Consider the following 15,568-nt stretch of genomic DNA (forward strand, 5'->3'; position numbering starts at 1 on the left):
GGGAACACAAATCATAAAGTGATTTTTCCTTTGCGTATGCTGCTCGAGATGTATGTGCACACTGTATCTATCGCATCTGAAATTCTTGATATGAGCACATGTTGCCTATAAGGTCAAAAATACATATGTTTGTGCCCACACCAACCTCCAATACGAGTTTATCCAAGTGACGTACTTGTAATGTTGCACCAATGTCAAACAATTTCTCAATTCCCCCTCCATCTTTGGTGTCAAGGCACTCTAGCATTCGGCGGATGCGATTCTCCTATCGAAAAACCACTATTGCATCAAAGACCTAATGTTGTCGACCAACGATTTTATGATAAAACTTTGTTGCCGCCTGAGGACTGCATTAAGGGACTTGGCACTTTTGTTCGTCATAATGTCTAGTCGGATGTTTCTAATATGCCCCATTAACTATTCGAATTCTAATATGCAGTATGCTTGAACAAGAACACGACATTGCTACTGCTATACTTAGTAATTATATTTTTCTCAATATGCCAGATGTAACACCATGGTGAGAAAGTGAGTACAACCTAAATATTGCCCGCTTAATGCTCTTCTTCCCGTCTGATACAAGCACTAGCCTTTCTAAGTCATCTACTACGTCTTTCAACTTTGTGAAAAACCAATTCCACGATGTATTTGTTCCCCCCATCGAAAATCCCCCAAGCAATTGGATATATCTGGAAGTTCTCATCCTGCGCTATAGCAACTAATAGTGTTCCCTTATACTCTCCCTTCGAATGACTTTCGTCAACACAAATGATTGAATTTATGTAATCTTGAAAGCCACGTATACTCGCACCTAATGCTAAGAAGAAGTACAAGAAACAATTATTGCTATCGAGCTCAATGTGTGCGACGGTTCCGGGTTTTTTCCAGATAAGACATAATAGTACAAAGGCAATTTTTGAAAACTCTCTTCAGGTATACCACGGAGCCATTCAAGACCCTTCTCTGTGTCCCTCCAAGCTTTGTTGTAGTTAATTCTTAAGCCAAACTAATGTTCGAAATCCCCGATAATACCTGGAGGAACATACGATTGATTTGCATCATCTAATCATCGCATTATGTGTTGTCCAATTAGAGAATTGGTTGCATGCATGTGTACATTCCGTCGAACATCTAAAGAAAGTGTGTACCCAGATATGTACCTTCGAACCTTAATATATTTAAATTTTTTATCTTCGAAGCTCGTAATAACCATTGGCAGTTTGTATCCATGCAACATACAGTGAGAGATCTAGTACTCAACTTTTTAACTTTGAAATAAAACTTCTCGGTCAAAGCCTATAGTCGAAGCCTTGTGTGTAGTTGTTTCTTGCTAATGAAGAGTTGCTTCTCTGTAATTTCCCTTTGATCTTCCGATTCGTTTGCATTTTCAATATATGAATTTCCTTCAACTAGGCCGAAGTTTGTGTCAGAAATCATTAGTGGCTCTTTTAGTTCGAACACACCAACTTCATTATGCTCGTACGATGTCTCTTATACTGGTGATAATGATCAACTCCGACATTCTCCTCTTGCTCTCCGACATCATATTGATCTGCAATTACGCACAAGACTGTTTGTTTGTGAACAGAAATATACCATTGCAAGTCCTCATCATCAACTACATCAACAAGGGGTACATTCATGTTCGGAACTTTAAATTTGAGGTGGATTTAAATTTTCATTCTGTTAAGATGAAGCTTTTTGAATAATTTATTGAGAAGTTCTTCATATCTAAGTCTCTTTGAATAATAATTGATGTCGTTTGATTCCCAAACCACTTCCACTCATCCTCTGTGTTGACGAATGTACCGCCATGCAAGATAACAAATCTCACCAAAAAGGATTACCTAACAGGAATATCAAAAACAAACATGCTACCCATAAGTAATATGGTCAACGATATTTACAAAATCTTCGGTAGCTTCGCTAAGTTAATAAAATGTAATTCTAGACATTGAAAAACTGTCAACAATTACATTTTAAGTGTCGTTCTCGACAGTTATAAAATGTTGAGAACTATATTTGGCCACACACTTCACCATATGCATTTATCATCTTCTTTAACTTCAACTTCAACTTTAACAAATATTCTTGCAAGAATATATTCCTCCATTAATAGCATTGTCAATACATGACAACCATAGCAAATCTATCTATCAAAGTTATTTAAATAGGCTGTGACACCATGTTTGAAAAATACAGAACAACAAACATGAATTTAATTTTAAAATACTCCAATAATCTTATAACAAGTATCTACTAATTGTTTGAAAAATCTAATAATCCATTTGCATCATATGTATCACAACAACTGTTCAATACAAACTTATTAACAAAAATGATATTTCGAAGAAAATTTACATTCTATGGGAAATTGTGGATGAGATTGGGGGTGTTTGAGAGTGATTTTTCACCCCCAAAAAATTGATTTTTTAACTGTTATTTCACTATTTCAACCGCAATTTTTGATTTCTTCTCTCACAGATAGCCCCCACTTTTCTTCTAACAGTCAAAAAATCAATTCTCAAAATTCCTACAAAACAGGGCCAAAATTTCTCGAAACAAAATGATATGATTTACTTATGAATTTAGGAGTATGTAAAAACTTTTTTGTGTTAATGATTTTTCTACTTCATCATCTTCAATTCTACTCAAAATCATTGGTCATTACCTAATAGGTAATGAGGAACATTTACCTATTATGTATTACCTTGTTATTATTATAGCTTCTCATGGAAGTTACATTAATTTTCTAGAAATTTGTGAGACATTGAAAAGACATCAAAAAAATTGTTTCATTTTCATTAAGGGTATAAAAGATAATTTAATACCAAATTTGGCCAATTTTGCAAGAGTTATTAAAATTGGACACTTTTTAATTAACAAACATGTAATTGACCATTTTTTTTAAAAATTTCGCATTATAAAATAACATGGTCCGAGAAGATTATCCACTTAACTGCAATGGAACCTAACCGCATTTGCCAAGCAGTTGGGTAAAATATGTAGGTTCACAACTGAGGGTAGCCACTTGGGTAAATAATGTAATTACATAGCCTCCTTTATACACAATATGGACCAACTGGATTTATATTAGTCAATACCCAAAATTACTTCTTTACATTCCATATCAACGAATAGGAATACATTATTCAAGACACTACAACACTTCAATGGGATAATGTACCATAATTACATAAACTTGGATGCCTATGTTTCTAAAAATTGTATTACAATTCCTTAGATAATCACAAAAAATAGGTTGTAAGTGACCTACATGAATCCCCTAGCAAATTCCCCTTGAGATATTCACAAAAATTTCTAGTAAGTGGTGCATTAAGGCTGCATTCCCGCCCCTGAAAACATCTAGCTCCATCTCCAAGTTGTTGACCTTCCTAATAAATGTGAACAATAGTAATATAAGTTGACATGCAATAACAAAAAAAATAATAATAATAAATCAATAAAATAATAAACTTAGAATGCAATAATGCGTGCATCAGAAACTGTTGATGCCTTTATGCTAAGGTGACGTTTGTTATGTCTTTTCTCCTTGCACACCGAACATGTCATATACAAAACTCCTTTCTCTGTTGTCGACTCTTGTGATTGTGATTAAGACACTTCAACTTCTTCAGGTCCTTTTCTTTTTTTCGTTTGCTTTCTTCCCTTATTAGCTACATACCATGGTGGAGACAGCACATGAACTTCAGTTTCAAGCCATAACTCTTTCCCTTCGTTATCTTTATCCAAGATGCACGTAATCACATGTAGATGCGAAATTCCCTGCCATCTTTTACACATGCAAGTTTGATTCTCCATATCAACTATAAATTTTCCATAGAAACACTCAACTTGATATTGATGTATCCCATTCTATTGCAATATACATTCATGAGCTGCTTTACTAGCTTTCTTTAACTTTTTTTTTTTTTTTTTTTAATGTTTGGTAAATTGACTTAAAGATGTTTTGCGGTGATGAAGAAAAAGGAGGGATGTATCATTTTTTTCTCATTTTATTGAACTGATTCCAATATTTTAGTTGATATTTTATCACTTTCTGAGTGTTTATCATTTTTTTTGAATTTTTGTCATTTTTTAGTATTTGTCACTGTTTTGAATCACTTCTTTTTTTTTTTTTTTTTTTTTTTTCGACGTTTTGCTTCTGGAAATAAATTCGCCACAACATTAATTTATCCTTTCTGCCTATCACTCATGAAGGTAATGGATAAGCAATTCTCCATATCTAGGTCTTCAAACAACAACATCAAAAACCATCGCCATGAACTGGTGTTCTCTTTCTCAACAATGGCATGTGCAATTGGATATATGAACTTGTGTTCTCTTACTTGACAGTGGCATATGCAATTGGATATATACAATCGTTGGCGTCTACCCCAACTGCTGCTAGAAGTTGCCTATCATATTTTCCTTCAAAAAATTCTATTTATACACCCCTGCTAAAAATCCTTTTTACATGTCTCTATGCAAACATAAATACCCCTAAACACATTTCCCACATGAGCAATGATCACAGTAGAACTATGATTTGTTCACCTCAATTCCTCGGCATAGAAACCTAACTTCGCAAATTGTACTGCATCATTCTCTTCTATTAAAACTTTTGCGTATTTTCTACTATTCCATGCAACCGACTTTGTAATATGCACTCCCAAATCCTCTCACTTTAGTTTTGAAATGCTTTGTCTTCCAGTGAAGATTGGTTGTAAAATCATCTAAGTAATAATCGGCAAGCCACTTGTATGTTACGTACTTATTTGATGTACCTTCAAGAAAGTATGTTTAGGGTCATATGTTTTTATTTGTACTATGTCTTGACCTTGTAACTTAAACGCCCACAACATCCATGGACAACAATCCTTACGAACACAATGCACTCGGATCTTATCATTTCTCTTGAAATTTGGCTCAACTTGATCGAAGATCGATTATCAAGAAAATTATGTGTACCAATGTTGCCCTCCTAGTCCGAACCATTACCAAATTTTAGTTCTTCATAAGATGCATTCGACGAGATGTCTTCTTACGGGGCTTCTTCATCAAGTAGCAAGCTATACATAGCCATTTCAATACCTTCGGTAATGTTACAATCAAATAAAATATCATTATCGTCGTATACATCATGATCAGAGTCGTGAAAGTCTGGATCATTGTCCATCAGAATATTTGCAAATATAACAAACAAAAAAGTAAATAAAGAGATCAAAAATTATAATTTATAATACAGTATCCTAGTTTTATTTTTCATTAGCAAGAATAAAGCAGAATGTACAATAACGAATTGTAATACCAAATTAATGTCTCACACACACCCACCCACCCACACACATGTTGAACGGATGTCAACATGCTATCAATATTATATTACAAGTCATAATAGTCCGTTAAATAAAAGAAACCACTTTACAAATTTTCTAGAGAATATCAAGAATGTCTTCTATGCTATCAACAGTAAATCAAAAGGAAGAAGAATGCAACGAACGCAGGAGAACAAAAGAAAGGGTTATTATTGCTTACCCATTGATTGTTGCTGAATATTATCCATGGTGGTGAAAAGAAGCACTTGTCGCGACTCAAAAAAACTTCTACTGCGATTGCATCGAAGCATGACAACGAGATAGAATGACGTTCATGCAGCTTGAATTTGGTTTACAGGGATGGATTTACGGTTTGGGGGATTTGGGATTTAGGGTTCGTAGCTAATTTGGGGTTTGATTTCTCTATTTGTGTGAGAGAGACAGGAACGAGTTCAGGTTTTGAAGATTTCAATTTTTTGTTTTGTTTTAAGTATAACGTGTATTTATTTTAACACGGCACCAACAACTGACACATGAAGCCATGTTCGTAGCCACATCATCGTTCCATCAATTTTTGGACGAACCGTGAGCCAAGTAACGAATGGGGTTACAAATGCAAAGTTTGGCAATGAATTGGCTGAATTTTAAATTTCAATGACCCCTTGTGGACCTTTTACAAAGTTCAGTAACCATTTGAGTTATTTTCCCGAAAATGTACGAAGGATTGGCAAGGGAGATTGATTTTAGGGTTGTAGAGATGAAGCGATGAGAATTTTTGTAATTTATTGTCAGTTGTGGAGGGTTTAAAGTTTTTTTCTGGAGGGATTTTTAGTAAATGTATTCACCACCGTAGATAGAACTGTGGTAAAAGCATTAACTAATTACGGCGGTATAGATACGATTTGGGACATTATTAACTACTATTTGACTTAAATTTGTAGTCAACAAAATCAATTTGAACAAAAATCTTGTCGTAATTGATAATAGTAATATTAAGGTATTGAAATGTAGCAAGCAAGTTTGCCATTTCGACTTCCATATTAATATATTTTGTCGTCCCCTTTCCATGTGAAGTAGTTACAAAATGAGACTAAATATGCTTTTTGATCAGTAATTACATAACACTTTTATTACAAATGGAAATAGTTGTTTTATTGGTGCCTGTTTGTCCTCAATATTTAATTATCGCTGTGAAATCATGGAATCAATAGAAACAAGCCTCGTTTGGAAAGCCATGAATACACTTGATTTTTAGCTCATATTCAGGAAGAAACCTTCCCCTCTATCAACTTGCATTTGTTACAATATTTTCAACAATTAGAACAAAAAACAAAATAAAATAAAAAATCAATTATAAGCAAGCAAGCAACAAACAAAGACAGCTGAAATTAAATAGAAAATATTTTTTAAAAAACGATTCTATATTTATTATCAATAAATATTCAAGGGTAAAAAGAGAAGTCAAAATAATACATGTACAAATTTCAATTCTTTCCTACTTCACTTGCATTTTCTGTTTCTAATTTCTGACTACAAAATATTAAAACTAATTAGTGGCGTACCATGACTAATTGATATCCCCTATTAATTTTAATTAATACTTGGCATCTTAGTTAGGGCTCGATGACATGGTAGTTACGATAGCAACGCAGAGCAAGTAAAATATGCTTTATACTCTCGAGTCTAGACATGTCATCTTTTGTCATTCGATTGTGCCACTTCAATTGTTTTGAACTAATCAGTTGTTATGGCAACATTTATGACAGCTCATTGAAAGTACATATATTTTATACTTTCGAGTCTAGACTTGTCATCAAATAATTTCCCGTTACTTTTATTTTATTAATTAGTTCTAATTCTTATGACCTCGCAAAGTGGATAAGTTCCGTACACTTGATTTTAGACAAATCGTCGTTCTTGGAGTCAATGTGCTACGCAAGCGTTACTTTTTGTCTTTCTCAATTAACTTTCGAAATGCATTTTGATATCTGAAAATTTAAGTGCCCCTTTAAGAAGGGGGAAAAAATAAAAGTGATAAAAGCCAAGTCAACTGCATCTGTAAATGCACTGTGCTCGTCTATAAACAAACGAGAGATGTTGGGCTTACAGATTCTGTGACAAACCACTCACACCAGGAGGGTGGGGTGGACATTTTTTGGCACTTCTTTATTCATATGGAACCACATTCACATGAGATTTCTGTACACTTCTGTGAAATAAATTCTGTACTCGCGGACAAACTCTTAACAAAAATAAAACTAAATTGATCTCGTTTTCTAGCAAAGAATGGAAACCTAGTTTTAAGGTACATTCTCATTTGGTTCTATGAGACTATACAACCACCATATTACTATCCAATAGTATACAATTGTGAGAGGCAATGGGCTAAGACTCGCCAGCGACTACCCAAGCTCTGTTCAGCTCTTCGGCCAGGCTCAGCCCATTGGGAAACTAGCCGAGACAGGCCTCAGCCCGCTCAGTGACCATCCTGCTTACTCCAGCTCTTGAGCAAAGAATAAAGAAATAATATTATACGGAAAGAAAGATAATAATAATCTTTCACATATATATTCATACTTCAATTGAATTTCAAGTAATTATACATTTAAGCAAGGGCAATTCAGGAAAATCACAAAAGACCTTGTTTTCTTCTGTCAGCACGTGGAATACAAGTATGGCCACGTCGAGTAACATGAAGATGGACTAATTAACCAATAAATTACACAAAGTAAGTCAACAAAAGGATAATCCAGGTTGTTCTGTGCCAGCACAGAAGATTAAACTAAACATAAAACACAACAAATTAGTCTTAAGCATACACACATGGTACAAGAAAATTCTACGGAACCTTAGGAGCCAAAGAAGAGGCATTGTTTCTTAGCATGTTCGGGTATTAGCTTGGACACAAGCTCCGAAGACGCACCTTTCAATTCTGTAAATGAAAGAATTACAATCAGGAGAAAGATTACGAAAAGAGTATTAACTTTATGAAAGAAGAACCAGAACAGTACAAGGAGAAGGGAAGAGAAGAGAAAAGATGGTAAGCAGACCTTGTGGTTTGAAGTTGAAGAGAGGTGGCAATGGGCGGCCATTAGGAAGACGTGTATTAGGATCACGAAGTTCATCGAAAAACGGGTGGATACAGGCCTCCAACTGCAAAAGAAAAAAAAATGGTTGAACAGAAGAAAATACAGAGGTTAGTAGCTTGATATAGGGTTGGTAGCAATGGATTGATATAATGTCCCTCGGCACAGGGTACTGAGAAAGAAATGGATAATAGTAACATATGCTACAAAAACCTATTGGAGATACTCACAGCATTACACCTCAGATTTGGTGAGTATTGAAGAAGTCTAGATACAAGATCCACAGCTTCTGGAGGTGTTCGTTTGTGGAAAATCTGTGCGCGGAAGAAATGACAAATCAAACAATTTAGTATGCATGCAAAAGCATTAGCATAAGAACTTCAGCAGAGAGATAAGGAACATAACCTTGTGCCAAGGATGAGCCTTGATTTGTGGGAACTTGAACTCTGTATAATTTGGATTCATACATTTTATTTCCTCACGAGTGGGGGTTCCAAGCACCTACAGTAAAAATATAAAGCTCACACTTTTAGCTCAATGAGCTGTAGATCGTAAGTCCTGTTGTCCTCGTATCAAGATGCCATTAGAGCATGTTCTCAGCCAAGCTTAAAAAAGCACTTTTCATTTCCAAACAAGTTTGCACATCTTTTTAAATTTCAAGTAACACAATAATAAAAATTTTGAAAATAACTTGTACATTACTGTGAAATTAGAAACTTTTCGAATATTTTGACCCATATAGAATTATTCATTTTAAAACTCACTAGTATACTCGTAACAATTTAAGCTTATGGTCTTATTTATAAATTAGCAACAGGGTTACCTTGATGATTTCCACAAGCTGATCGACTCCACTCTCACCAGGAAAGAGAGGCTACCACGCGAAAAAAGAAGCAAATATCATCAATTTCACTACATTGATTCTCTAAATCTTCAGAAAAGTATGCAAGGACTTGTAAAGAACCTGTCCAAGAAGAAGTTCAGCAAGAACACAGCCAACAGACCATACGTCAATTGCAGTTGTGTATTCAGTTGCCCCAAATATTAGTTCAGGAGCGCGATAGTACCGAGAACAAATATAAGAAATATTTGGTTCACCTTTCACCTGTCCAACATAATGGATTATTTTCTGTGTTACATCAATTTATTTTACTATGAGAAAAGCAGAAGTTAGGAGGAACATCTTCAAAAAGAACAGAAATTGCAGGCATGCTTGGTCAATGGACAATGATGTTAAAATCTTAAGAGTTGCTCACAAATTGGTTCGTGAACCATATTTGTACAACTCAAAAGTTCCATTCAGAGAATAATTAAATAATTAATTTACATCGTCCACTGTTGGTTAGTGTATAACTTCTTTTAATGTCTCCAAGGTATTAATTCAAAAGGAAAACTATATTATATATTCAGTACCAAAACTTTTGCACTTCCAAAATCACAGAGTTTTAGCTGATGAGTATGCGGATTGACCTGCAAGAACCAATTATTGGGTAAGTATCATTAAATTGGAATGTGTGCACAGGTGTAAAAACTTAAATTAATACACACCAGAAGATTCTGAGGTTTGATGTCCCTATGGCAGACTCCTATCCCGTGAATATATGCAAGAGCTCTAAACATCTGTCGACATATAGAAAGATGATAAAACGATGAGAATTTAATTACAAGAGATTGCAGACTATCGTTCATAAGATAAAATATGTAACACAAACACATCGCATTAACTTCTCAGAGATACTCCTATTATCATGATGTGTGCAATGCAAGATCCACAGTACCATTGCAGAGAAACTTGCCATAGTTCAATTGCAAACAAAATGAACTTATTTGTGTGTTAAAAATATTATAGCCACTTCCCTGGAAAAAAGGGAGGAATTGGCAAAAGAGCATACTCAAGAAGATGGAGAATCATTTTCTAAAATCATGCACTATTATACCATTTTAAATAGAAATAAGTACCAGAATGTTATAGATTTAATACTGTAAATGAAAATGAAGATGCATAAATAGCCATGGGGCTAATCAAATTTGAGCAACAAGATTGAAAAGAGTTAAAAAGCAAGGATGTAAGAGCAGAAAGAATAACTGGCACCATTTGTTTTGTTTTTTGTTTTTCCTGTGGTATGGAGGATAAGTACATAAAATAGGGATGTAAGGTAGAGCTAGTGCATAAAGACCTGTCATCGCAGCCTATTCGGTTGAAAATGAACCACAAATAAAAGGAAATCAAATAAAGAATTATCTTAAGCAATAAAAATGAAACATCAATGAATAAGAGTAGTTCCTAAGGGACAAATCTAAAATCTTCAAATGGTTAAATTATACAATCTATTCAAGTTGGCTGACCTGATATGTGTAAAGCTTGACATAAATCATAGGCATTCGCTGGTTTGCTTTGCTATAGTGCCTTGTCACACGATAAACTGTCTCAGGCACATATTCAAGAACTAAATTAAGGTAAAGCTCATCCTTGTCCGTGGTTGAAAAAAAACAGTGCTTGAGTGAAACAACATTGGGGTGATCAAGAAGGCGTATCGTCTGCAGTTCACGATTTTTGTATCTTTTATCCTGCAGCACCTTTTTGATAGCTACTGTTTCTCCACTTTCAAGACACTTGGCCTGCAAAGTAATTTATACACAACTTTAACCAAAGCTGTTTCTGTGATAGTTTATACTTAAAAGGCAAAGAGTACCTAACTCAAACATCTTAATCATAGGAAAGCATCATATGTCCTTTTTTCTTCATTTTTCCCAACTTAACCATCATTGATTGACCAAGTGTAAAGTTTCAGAATATAAGCAGGACACAACAATCACCTGAAACACAATCCCAAAGGAACCCTGTCCAACAACACGCTCTGCCATGTAACTTATTGTCTGTCATAAAAAGAAAGCAAAGTATAAAAAAGTGATATGAAACCTTCTGCCCTGAAATACATCAAAAGAAGATAAATGTACAGCACAAGATTTTGTAAGATCACTCTCATTACTATTGTCAGATGTGTACATAATCACAAGATCAGCACTTAGCAGGTAATTTTTAGTATTAAAATATAAGAGAGCAAAGCATCTAATAGTGAGCACTGATTAAGTAACAAACATATTAACATTCCTCATCACTAGTTTTTTCCCCCACCCACACACATATAAGCAATTAAAAGAAAGGATTTTAGGGAGAGGGTAAATTCCAAAATCTGATATACATCGTTTGGGTAGGGATGAGTAAAGACTGCCTCATCAAATGAGGATATTCTAAGAGGAGGTAATTTAGAGTTCAAGAAAGAGCTTGGGTTGTAATAGAGAAGTCTAAAAAAAGAGGAATCTAGAAGTCCAAGCCAAAAGATATGGTTCATGCTTTATTCTGTGGACTTGTGCATCTCAACAAATTGATTTGACCAAGTAAAATCCATGAAGAAAGCAAGGATTTATTGGTACCCTCCATGGAGAAGCAATGTCAACGGCCTTATAGTGTGGAAAACAAATGTACAGGCTAGAATATGTATGTGCACGGAAAATTTCCCTAATCAAATCGATAAAATTTCCATTTTCAAAATGCCTTGTCTCAAGCCTCAACCCTACTTCTCTATATAAATTAAAATTAATAAAAAGCAAAAGCAAAAGTAGAGATCCATAATCATCTACGAGCCCGCCTTTGAGATGAAATTAAATTACTGAACTTTAAGGCAGTTAATACCTAATAGGCCATACTTTTACGCAGATAAACTATTCAAGGCAAGATTTTCTATTTCTCTGCAGTTCATAAATATAAAGAATTTTGAAACTTTCACTTAAGAAATTTCAGTTATCTAATCTCTAAAGGTACGCCTGAATTTGATTTTCAGCCAGCATTTTCAAACTTCACAATAAAATCATCAAAAACACTAACACTACATAGCCGTATTTCACCAAACTGCATCAATTTGACATCATACTTCTTAAATAAACGAATCCCCTTTTGAAATCTAAGAGGAAATTTTTATTTATAAAAGTTAATATCTCGAAATTTTACCTGCTTAGGTTGACCATTTTTACCACCAATAGTAGTCACGATGATATGCCCAGTTTCAGTTCCGTTTCCATCCACTATCGATGCTTCCACTTCCTACAACAGAGTAAATGCCAATAATAAGAGGGAAGATAAAAGTTAAAAACAGCAGAACATAAGTTCTTCGCAAGCTCAAGAATCAACCTTTTCCACCTTATCTTCCTTGATCTTCATTTCATTGATTTCTTCAGGAAGTTTATCCACAAGCATCGCATCATATTTCGTCTTTTCAGTGCCTGGAGGCACTACAGCAACCGAAGCCATATTCCAGATAAAAATCAAAATACACTTCAAATTGATCTGAAACCTAATAAAAAAGCAGCCGGAAATACAGCATCAGCTTTCAACAACAAAAATAAACTACAAATCAGAGAAATTTCACACAAATCAATAACTATAACAACAAATCACCCAAACATTAAAATGAAAGATACTTAACAAAAACAAATAAAAAAAAAACGGAACTAAACGTTACCTGCACCAAGAAATCAATCGCGTAAACCGAAACCCTAGCTAGATCATTGAAATTGGAAAAAGTAAAAGTAAAGTATAATAAACGAGTCTTCCGACTTTCAGAGTTTTCTTTCGAAGGCTTTGACTATCTCTTTTTTCTCACTCTGCGTCTGATTGGAGGAAACTTCTGAAATGCTGATATTACACCAGTTGCGGGGCGGACTCCAAGAGTTTTACGAATTCAGTTTAGAGGGAGTTTTTGAGATTTGGCCAGATTGGGATTAAATAATTTTTAATTGAAGTTAAAACCCATAATTAATTTTAATCAAATATTTTAGAGTATTCACAACTATTTAATAACATATTTTATGTTTTTTTTTTTCAAAATATACTAAAAAATTGATTTTAATCCCACTAAATAGAGGCTAAGATTCATCATAGAGTAAGACGTGTTTCAATTAGATTTAGTTAAAAAAAATTAAGATAATCAAAAATTAAATTTTAAGCACATATTTTATGAAACCAATGACTTTTATCAATTTTATGAAAGTATATTTAATTCGAACTTTTAAAAAACTTTCAAGGATTTCAAAAAAATTAGTAATGTTTAATTTAGATTATTTAAGATTTTCTAAAAGTATTAATTTATTTAGCTAATATTTGGTTTCCATTAAAAAAAAAAAAGAAAAAAACTCATTTTTTAACCACACATTTTCAACAAAATAATTTTACAGTAAATCAAAGACTGTTCTTTCTTTTTTTTTTACTACATATTCTCTGAAAAGTACTGTTTCAAAATACATTTTTCTTCAAAATTTCATTTTTATAGAGCTCAATCAAGAGCTTAATAAACTTCTATAAACTTTTAAAAAATTTCTAAAAGTCGCAGTGTATTTAATTAAAAGTAGCCTCTATTATGTCATGGTGTATTCAGTCTACAGGTAATAACTTTAAGCAAGAATAATAAAAACAAAATCTCAAAATTTATATTTCATTCACTCCTAATTTTGGAAGATTTTCACATCATAATAATAATAATAATAATAATAATAATAATAATAATAATAATAATTTTAGTATGAATTTTTGTCCTTTCAATGTTTTTCTTTCTTTCTTCTATGGGTCATTATTAAAAAATAATTATTTTTCTCTCTTTTATGCTGATTATATTTGTTCTTTTTTCTTTTTTTTTTATATCTTTTTTTGATTGATTGATATAATTTTTTATGAATAAGATTAATTTATAATTAAATTTTATAAGATATTATTAATAATTTATAGTTAAATTTAAATAAACTTATTTGTTATTTACTTTTTAAAGATTATGAACATTATAGGTCAATTTGATTCCCATTTTTAGGAAAAATAGATTTTGTAATATAAATTTTTTTGATGGTATATAGTTAAAAGTAGGAAAAATAAATTTATGTGTAAACTTATTTTATTTATAGAATATATGATTGAAAATGAGTTTTTAGATAATAGAACTCAAGTGGGGTTATATATATTTTTATTTCTTTTATCAAAGATTACTAAAATATTATATACTTTAAATATATATTGTACTTTTTTATTTATAAAATTGGACTTAAATTTTTTTTTCTTTAAAAAATAATTTTTATTAATGAGGAGGGCATCGGGATGGTAGGGGTCAAACATCTGCCCCCTATGAGAGATTCTCATTGTTATGTTAGACTCGGTGAAAGTTTACAGAAGCACTAATTCTTTGCAAATCAATTAAAAGTTCACAAATTTCACAAAAGTAAATCATTTAAAAAAATTTGTAAAGTATTTAATAAATCCAATTTAATACAACTTGCAATTCGCATATCATCATTTTTGTCAAACATTAGTCAAAATTTTTATTTCTAAAGAAATCAAGGCTAACTAATTCATTAGTTATTTGGCCTTTATAAGCTTGCATATCTAGCAAGAAAAATTTATGGGCCCTTTGTAAAAAGGATGAGTGGCTTGTGTGGACCATAATTTAAACTTCGATTTGGTTCAATTCAAATTTTTAATAGATTTTAATGGGAGTTGAAAAAATATTGGAACAAAAATTGAAATAAGTTGTGCGTCTCATAAAATATGTTATTAAAATTAATTGATAATTTTTACTTAAATTTATAACCGAACCAAACAGTGATTTAATAAGGAAAAAAATAGGAAATAAAATTAGAATTTATCAATAAACATTCTATATGATTTGGAGGGTTAAGGCTATAATTATAAATATTTTTCATTGAAAAGTATAAAGTGATAACACGCTACCAAAGAATAAATTTGACAATCACAAAGGGATGGCAATGGGACGGGTCAGTAATTTTCGTCGACCACTCTATCGGGTATTTTTGTGTCATTTTTCCACCTCCATACCAGATTAAAATAGGAGTTTTTTTTTTATACATTTAATTAATGAATATTAATAATTTTTTTCTTTTTATTTGATAAAAAATCTTAAATTTGAAATTAACTTTGAACGAGATGAGAGGCGGGACAGGACCATATTTTTTTGTACTCACCCCATTTACAAGATTAAGCGAGTAATCCCTATCTCATTCAACACAAAACCCGCGGGTATCGTATTGAGTGTAATTTTTTTCATCCTTGCAATCGCAACACACAAAGAGAGAGAGAGAGAGAGAGATATATATATATATATATAT

The 15,568-nt window shown here is 32.7% G+C and overlaps 1 protein-coding gene and 1 long non-coding RNA gene across 3 annotated transcripts; both read right to left on the reverse strand.

The window, feature by feature from the left end:
• Positions 1-3,074: 3,074 nt before the first annotated feature.
• Positions 3,075-5,812, reverse strand: LOC111409323. Its single transcript, XR_002705488.1, has 2 exons — positions 5,539-5,812; positions 3,075-3,395 (listed from the first exon to the last, which is right to left on the reverse strand). It is a non-coding gene; the product is annotated as an uncharacterized LOC111409323 (long non-coding RNA).
• Positions 5,813-7,849: 2,037 nt separating this feature from the next.
• LOC111409324 (shaggy-related protein kinase epsilon) lies at positions 7,850-13,116 on the reverse strand. 2 transcript variants are annotated; one of them, XM_023039368.1, is made up of 13 exons: positions 12,925-13,116; positions 12,603-12,756; positions 12,414-12,506; positions 11,222-11,281; positions 10,751-11,023; positions 9,953-10,024; positions 9,818-9,874; positions 9,369-9,509; positions 9,228-9,278; positions 8,810-8,905; positions 8,635-8,718; positions 8,369-8,471; positions 7,850-8,250 (listed from the first exon to the last, which is right to left on the reverse strand). In XM_023039368.1, exons 2-13 carry the CDS (start codon positions 12,711-12,713, stop codon positions 8,168-8,170), a joined length of 1,224 nt encoding a protein of 407 aa, XP_022895136.1. In that variant the 5' UTR covers positions 12,714-12,756; positions 12,925-13,116; the 3' UTR covers positions 7,850-8,167. The 2 variants fall into 2 exon arrangements, with proteins under 2 accessions (XP_022895136.1, XP_022895135.1); XM_023039367.1 differs by having other exon boundaries at positions 12,594-12,756.
• Positions 13,117-15,568: the final 2,452 nt, after the last annotated feature.

Source organism: Olea europaea, chromosome 14 (assembly GCF_002742605.1).
Source record: "Olea europaea var. sylvestris chromosome 14, O_europaea_v1, whole genome shotgun sequence".
Taxonomy (NCBI): Eukaryota; Viridiplantae; Streptophyta; class Magnoliopsida; order Lamiales; family Oleaceae; genus Olea; species Olea europaea.